The sequence below is a fragment of the Vanessa tameamea genome, chromosome 4 (genome assembly GCF_037043105.1).
Source record: "Vanessa tameamea isolate UH-Manoa-2023 chromosome 4, ilVanTame1 primary haplotype, whole genome shotgun sequence".
In the NCBI taxonomy this organism is placed as follows: Eukaryota; Metazoa; Arthropoda; class Insecta; order Lepidoptera; family Nymphalidae; genus Vanessa; species Vanessa tameamea.
The window spans coordinates 1,151,062-1,159,856 of NC_087312.1; the positions used below are offsets into that span (position 1 = coordinate 1,151,062).

Consider the following 8,795-nt stretch of genomic DNA (forward strand, 5'->3'; position numbering starts at 1 on the left):
CGGAACACACGCATTCGGCTTGACCGTGTTTTATTTAAATATGATTCAACATACAGATACCATCGTAAAAAGATTGTTAACAAAACAAGAACAACATTGGAATGTAGCATACACGCCTGTAACGCCATATTAATAAATAATTCAAAAGCTGCCATATTGATTATATAATATTTTGGCATATTAGGATTACACACATATCTACAAATATCTTTGAATGCACAAGTCATAGACAAACGTCATAATTTTTAATCTGTTGCAAAGATTTTTATTAACTTCATGAAATATTATTTTATCAAAAATGATTTAAAAATGTATTTATATAGATTACACGTGATACGATACAGATTACCGTTGAAATGTTTCGAAAGAAAAAGAGAACATAATTTTTTTGGTCAACAAGCGATAAATATAGCTCGGATTGAATCCCGACTGCCTTCAACATAAATAACCTTGGAGAAACCTAAGCCTACGAGCAGCACAGTTCAACAACAACTCACGAACGGAGAAATAGTCGAGTCCATTCGCACGAGAGCCGCAGCCTGCGGTCGCGCGTCACTTGGCGGGCGGGCCCGTGAAGCTGAAGGGCTGCTCGTTGGTGACCAGGTTGGCGCGGGGAGCGCTGGTCGGCTGACCGACTCCGGCTTCGAGGTTGGCAGCCGACGTCCTCATGTCGTCTATCGACGCCCTGGGGACATGGACCGGACTTTTAACAGCCAAATCGATTATTTAGCAGGAGTTATGTGCTCATAAAAAGTCTAAACTACTTTCTGCAAAAAAAAATACAAGAATTGAAGCGTAATCGCACGTAGATTATGTATTATTAAAAAATAAAAGTACTCGAGTAAAATCCAATTTATTTTACTGTGAATTGATAAATGATTTTTGTATTCGTATCAAATTTTTAAAGTTAAGGGATTATTATATATTCAAACAGTTAAACTTCCCAAAATAAATTTAGTACGCCAAACGAAAAATGTTTATCGATACTCATTTTACTTACTCCGAAACTATAACAAGAAAGTCAGGTGACCGTTTCATGCGCATTGAAACAATTAATGTATTTACCATAGACGAAAGACCGCAATTTTTTTGACCTTTTAAAAGATACGTCTTTATCTATGGTATTATTTTCATTTTGAAACTAAGAAAAGTATAAAAAAATAAAATACCTCGAAGGGAAATAAATAAAAATAAATAAATAGTAATCATTCCGATGTGCCGTAATAAAATATAATTCATAAGGTTAAGGCTAAGGTGCTTATATATATAAATAATAACAATAACTTGCCTCGAGTGTAAGAAAAACGTGAAAATATAGATAAAATTAATAAGTTACATAAAAACTTAGTCCTCTAGTGTGTCCATGCGGTGTTTCTAATGCAAGACAACAGTGCGACCAAGCAACTACAACTGAGATACGGTATAACCTGTAAAGCTAGACCCCGCCTTCGCACAAATTGTAATATTACACTTCTCACATATAAGTTTTAAATATATAAATTAAACATACGGAACATTAAATGAATCGCAGATACGGCAGAAGCTTTACAGATTAACCGAGCTAGTTCCAACAAGATCGCGATCAAGTCGTCGCTTTCGGGCCCCTCGATCGTACAAAACAGCGTGAGCGTCTACAAAAGGTGCAACATGCATGAAGGCGGAGGCCGTGCTAGCGAGCGGTGGTATTGCCTTAGTTAGGGCGCCACACGTCAGGGTCCTCCATGAGGGTGACGGTGTGGTCCTGCGGCGCGGGCCCGGGCGGCGTGCTGCCGCCGGCCGCCATGGCCGCCATGTCGTCCCGCGAGCCCCTGGCGCCCCGCAACCAACCAGCGTTACGCGTTACTCGATATACCAGTAGATACCAGTACCACCCGCACACTAAGCTCGCACGCACGCACACGTGCCGTAGAGGACAGTACAATCGACAAAAACTCGTCCCCCTTCTATGCAGCGATTTTTTTAACGGGATCATTAGTTTGACAATATCAGACACGAGGTCAGTCTCGACACCGTTCGTTGTGTTTGTGCAAATCATTTCAGCATACTGGACATTTTTTGGCCACTCCATCGAGTTATCAATAAAATAATATAAAATTTTACTTTAACGATGATAGTCATTTTAATAATACTTTTTATTTATATCAAATATGATATTTCCAAACAATTACAATTATTGATTTCATCTAACTTTATAAAATTTAAATAATAACTTTTAAAAGTAAACCGTCAAATTTAAGTTATAATTTTATACGGTTTTACCTAAAACAAAGTTGTTTCGAGGGGAGATGAGTTGAACAATGCTGTCTTCTTCTTTCGAATGTCAAATAAATGATGAATAAAAGAGAGAAATCATTCAACCAAATACCCAGTAAACAAACTTTACAAGGCCGTACGAATTCAATTCAATGGAGTGTTTATTAACGAGTTCCAAGTAATCTTTCACACTCGCACAATAACCCCTTGTAAGTGTTAGACAGAGACAACATGTTATTAAAAACAATGACAATTATTAGTACCATAATAAAACCCAGAACATTGTTAGAACATAATTCAATCGTTAAACAAAAATATTCCTTACTTCTTTCCTAGCGCCATCATCCCGTATATAATTCCAGTGCCGAATATCATGCCGCTGCCGAGCCACGTGCTCACGCTGAAGAAGCACATGAAGAACGGAGGTAGCGCCAAGCTGAATCATACAATTTATTATTATATTAACGAGGCGAGATGGCCCAGTGGTTAGAACGCGTGCATCTTAACCGATGATTTCGGGTTCAAACCCAGGCAGGCACCACTGAATTTTCATGTGCTTAATTTGTGTTTATAATTCATCTCGTGCTCGGCGGTGAAGGAAAACATCGTGAGGAAACCTGCATGTGTCTAATTTCAACGAAATTCTGCCACATGTGTATACCACCAACCCGCATTGGAGCAGCGTGGTGGAATATGCTCCAAAACCTTCTCCTCGAAGGGAGAGGAGGCCTTTAGCCCAGCAGTGGGAAATTTACAGGCTGCTAATGTAATGTAAAATTATTATATTAAATTTCGTCGAAACTATTAAATTGTTGGTCATGTGGTATGATATACTTATAGCCTATTCCAATGGAAGTAAGAAAACAGATAAACAAACCTTAGATTTAAGTGTTTCATACGATTTGCTAATAACTCAATTATATCGTGCACCACTAAGAGTTTACTATTAATATATATTTATTTATAAAACAACACAATTACGTTTGACTATTTATTTCCAATGCAATTTTACTTTCAAAATTCCGATAAAAGTTTCGCCGACGTTCACAATGCCATTATTTCGCAAATCCATAGTGTATATCATAGATTAATTAAGTTCTCGACCAATAGTATCGCGTCCATTTGCTATCAAATGTTGTTCATTTGACTTATTTCCTCTTATGGTTGGAGTAGAGTATACACACTAGCTGAACCTAGTGCGAATTTTATAAATTATTTTATAAATAACAATAAACAAATCTTCTGATTTAATGAAACAAGGAACGAATAGGCTATTGAGAAATTTATTGCACAGATATTATTTACCTCTAACATAAAAAAAAAAAAAAAATCAAACCCCGTCGCCCCCGTGCTCCTATGATGCTTAAGTAATATTTGAATGTCCATTCCATTACAAACGAAACCAACAATCGCTTTGTGACTTGGTATAGCTTCACAAATTTTTTTAATGGTTTTATTTTCGATGTGCCTTTGTAATTTCTACTAACTTAGGACTCTAAATCTTGTTACATTTTGTCGGCTGCAGGCCAAGTCTTATGATTGTATATTTTTTTATTAAGTTCATTGACCCAGATGTTGCGTGCCAATCTTCTTTGCGGAATTGTTATTGGTCTTCAAAGGTTTATGCACTCCTAGGCTGGACTGACATACAATTGAACATTTTTAATTTAATATGTTGTGTTATATAGTGTTTTGAATATATAGGCATTTGTTTTTAAGGCTATAACACTAGAGGCACTGATAGCCACTCCTGATTAAAAAATATTTTTAAATGATACAAATTCCTATTCCAAACTTAATATTGCCTATTCCAAACACAAGACGAATAAAGACAAACAAACGAGACTTAAAATTAAATCGACGCGATATCATTGGTCGAGAGCTTGAATAAGCTGCGATATCCACTTTGGATTCGCGAAAAAAATGACATTTAGAACGTTGACGGAGCTGTCATCGGAATTTTGAAAGTAATATATAGGTGAATAGTGTTGTTTTATAAATAAAGATATATTAATCAAGACCTGTTTGTAGTTGACAATATAGCATATATAAAACGCGCGTATTACTTAAAGTGTTGATCATCCTTATTGTTTTTTCGAATGGAAAACGATATACTTAGATTAGACAATATTTTGCGAATAAAACTCACCCGATATATAAAGCTGCCTTATTCCAGTAAGGACGTGTCTCAATCCGATCGGAGAGAGTCTGCACGTAGTCAATGAAGAAACAGCAACAGGGCGCCTCGCACACTATCACTATGAAACCTGCCAACATCTGCCAAACGCCAGCTATCAGACAGCTGACATTCATCAATATAATGCCAGTGCAATTGATGAGTCCCAGGATTATGGCGACTGAAAATAAAAATACATATGTTGTACGTTTTTTTTAGTTTTAACAACTATTATAGTATTATTAAGGGAATATGGAAAATATTATCTCCAGCGTATTTATATGACGTGTTGTTTTTTTTTTTTTGTTAATTTTAGTATATTGAATTGGAAAGGTCTGTTGAATTGGTGACGGTTCTAGGTTTGCTAGTATTAGGTCGAGATGGGCATTTAAAAAAATACATGTATTTTGAAACATAACGCCGACTGTACTGAACAGTGTCTTGTCGGTTCTTCTTGGTACAATCTAATTTACGAACTAGGTCGTTATGATCAATTTCATCCTGTAACGTTACGATACAGATGAATCCATTCAACGTAACTGCAACTAGTTCTACTTTATTCTCTCCCTAATCAAGATATCGTATTGTTCCCGAAATATACCGGTAAAACGGTATAACTAATAATATTTAATTTTTTCTTTGCGCGTCACTCACGTGAAAACTACTGAACGTAGCGATATGAGACCAAGACCTATCGATGCGGAAGCGTACGTAGATGGTTCTATAAACATATGTACATCTATACATATAATATAATTGGAGTGTCTGTTTGTAATATTAAAATAACCCATTTTTACTAAATGCATATGTATGTATACACGGTACATATACCAAAATAACATTTTTTACAATTTTTGTCTGCCTGTATGTTTGTTCCGGCTAATCTCTGGAACGGCTGAACCGATTTCGACGGAACTTTCACTGGCAGATAGCGGATGTAATAAGGAGTAACTTAGGCTACTTTTATTATAGAATTATATATAGAATAAAAATAAAATCACGCTAAAATATCCAAATAACTTAAATTCAAACAACGCGCACGAAGTCGCGGGCACAGCTAGTATATAATATATACATATATCATATAAAACATTCATCATTTTTTATATTCCGTTGATCCTTGACACATTTTGTTTTAAGTACATTTAATGTCTAGCGAAACAGGTGAGCAACAGCTAGTAATTAATAAATTTTTGATTCACTCCCATGTTTCATTTTTTTACGTAAACATGAGGAAAAATTAACTCTCACACGCAAAACAATTAAAAGAAAAACGATAGCACGTATCTATAGCAAAAGAAAAAACGAAGTTGTTATCTTCTAACATATATTTATTTATAGACTTAACACAACTGAAAGTAATTATTCGAGTAATTAAATTTAATGTGGCACGAGCTGCCGAATATTGGATCTACGTTATGTCCGAGACTCGAGTGTGTAATTCCTTAAATAACCTTCACTGTATGAAAGTGTTGCTCGATAATATACAGATAGATAAATTCAAGACAAAAACCTTTTTTCTAAAATACTACTCTTATACTATATTATGTTAATGTCTGTAAATTAAGCCAAATACTTTTTTTTTTTTATGGAAGTATTTTTTCAACAGATGCACCCCTAGGGCTCGATAAACTCGTGGGACTGAGTTTGAAAAGAAGATAAACATTATAAATTAAAGTCACATACCTAGTCGATAACCTCTCCAAAACAAAAATATTTAAAAAAAAACAAACAAGTAGATCATGAGATGGAGTGTCATTGACAAACAAAATCTTAATCTTTATAATATTAGTCTGGTTTAGACTAATATTATAGTAATTGTATATGAAGTAAGTTATTTCAGTTATATAATAAGGTAAGTAATATAATAAAGTAAGCTATTCCAGCTCCCAAAATCATCATAATATAAAAAACATATCTAACAAACAAATTTAAAACTAAACAAAATCCATCAAAATCACAGACATATTTTCACGACACATAAACCATTTAGTTATATAATTACTTGTTTAACTTCACAATCGTAAGTATCAGTAGATAAATATATCTATTGAATATTCATAAAACAGTATTCTATGATCATAATTTCAATAACAATTACACTATTTAAATTTGAAAAGAATTAATTAGTTTGACCAGATATGTTATACAATTGCTTGTTATTGAATCACATCACTGATATCAAATGTAACTTTGTTAGAATTTGAAATGTCATCTGTATTTGTATTATAAAGCTGGAGAGTTTGTATCTTTGTATGTATCTATCTCAAGAATAATTGCTAATGGTCACACTGGGACCCTGACGAGCAGATCAGCAAATGTAAAATTCTAACTGTCAATATAGCAAATTGTAGGCAAGTACTCATTATATATATGCGTTATATAATAATGTAAGTATGTGTTAAATAAGATTTTAAATTTAGATGATTATTTTTATTACTACAAGTATGTATTTAAAACGGGATATTTACCATTCTTTTTTTCTTTATGTTGGAGCTCGATATTTCGACATTATCTACAAATGTCTTGTTCATTGTCTTGTGTCATGGTAAATATCCGGTTTTAAATACTTGTAGTAATGTATATTTTAAATTAAATTCAAGTAATACTACAAGGCACAACTTGTGTTGAATCATAATAAACATTATATATTATATAAATCAATACTAAAATGTATTTTCCTGTTTAAAAGTTAAATTAAAATATATTGTAATAGGTTATGTATTGATTTATTAATTAGGATGATTATTATTATTATTGTTGCTTATTTAACTCTTATTGTAACATACAAGGTATGGTTGGTAAAGCAAACAAACAAAATATTAACCAATTTCTAAAACCAAAAGTTGAATATTTTAATTAATAAATAAATGTTACAATTTAACCTAATTCAATCAAGATTATTTGTGTAGCATATTTACTTGGAACCAATCTTTGCACAGTTTACAATCTAGTGAGCTAGATTATAATTAAACAGTATTTACAATTTTACGGTGAAATTTATAACCTTTTTTATATATTCGTAAACAATGATACTGCTTGAATTTTCCTTTTCTGTAACTTGACTGTTGGTCAAGTTAATTATCTTAATACCATTTTTTATACCTATTTATTTATTAAGTTAAAATAATATGGCTATTAATAATGACCTAAGTATGTTAATGTTAAATTAAATCAACACTAGTTCTTCTTATAAAATGATAAGAATAAAAACAATTATGATTTTGTAGCTATTTATAATAAATATTGTTTACTAATAAATATAAGTACTGGTGTTTTTTTTTTTTATTTAAATACCATGACACAGCATATTATAATTAAATAGGAATATAAAATACTCATTGATATTCTCAATATCATCAGCTGAAATTCATATTAATATATTAAAATGATAGAAGTATATATTAAGAGAAAGGATATATAACACTTTACAAGAGTGTATTATTCATAATGAATTAAGACATATAGACTGCCTTATGTAACGGTCAAAGTAACGCAAAACTGAAAGTGGGTGTTTAAATGACTACAAGTTGACTCACATTAGATACCCACTATGATGTTAACTACAAAATTAATGTTTTAATTTAAGAATAGTACTTAGATTGTGATCAAATCGAAAATTTTAATTTTTGACATCAATTTTATTGATATGATCATTGAATTAGCATGTCCTGTTAATTTACCATTGTTTAATTTAGTATTACAAAGCTATCTGTTTTTAATATCAGTCAAGATAACAATGTTTACTCAACGAGTAAAAATAAATTCAATCATTCTCTTTAAAAATAACACTTTGGGGCTGTTTGGACAATAGTGCTGATAAGATAAAATATTAGACATATTTTCTTCTATTATATTATAATTGTATATATTTAATGTACACAAATAATCTTTTATATTCAAACATTTAATGATACATCTGAAAAACATTAAATAATACGTACTGAAACTGCCAACTGTTCCCAACCCCCGACCAGCGTAGCGCATCCACCAAGGAACGTCATCTTTTTGGGCATTGTCGCCCCCTGGCCGATCCATAAGCATCGATATCTTGTCTGCGAACGACTGTAATTTTAATGCACATTTTTATTTACACTTAATTTAAACAATTATATTAAAAAATTGAAATATCTGACAAAATTTTACCATTTTCGAAAAATCAATTCACTGCTTTGTCAGCTGTCAGAATTATTTCTCTTCAAGTCCTCCCCACTATTTCTGAATTCGGAGTGATTGTAGATAATAAATATAATGTTAAACTGTCACTAACAGAGTGATAAAAAGTTAGTCGAACTAAAATATAAAAATATTTAAACATTAGATAATAAATATATATACATGTACCTTAATGCATTACGTTTACGTC

At 32.3% G+C, this 8,795-nt stretch overlaps 1 protein-coding gene across 2 annotated transcripts; it reads right to left on the reverse strand.

Annotated features, from left to right (window-relative positions):
• Nucleotides 1-375: 375 nt before the first annotated feature.
• Nucleotides 376-8,699, reverse strand: Fwe (flower). 2 transcript variants are annotated; one of them, XM_064220001.1, is made up of 6 exons: nucleotides 8,576-8,699; nucleotides 8,374-8,494; nucleotides 4,403-4,610; nucleotides 2,579-2,689; nucleotides 1,690-1,808; nucleotides 571-685 (listed from the first exon to the last, which is right to left on the reverse strand). In XM_064220001.1, the coding sequence occupies exons 1-5, from the start codon at nucleotides 8,576-8,578 to the stop codon at nucleotides 1,691-1,693; spliced, it is 561 nt and encodes a 186-aa protein (XP_064076071.1). In that variant the 5' UTR covers nucleotides 8,579-8,699; the 3' UTR covers nucleotides 571-685; nucleotide 1,690. The 2 variants fall into 2 exon arrangements, with proteins under 2 accessions (XP_064076067.1, XP_064076071.1); XM_064219997.1 differs by lacking the exon at nucleotides 1,690-1,808 and having other exon boundaries at nucleotides 376-685.
• Between the last annotated feature and the right edge of the window lie 96 nt (nucleotides 8,700-8,795).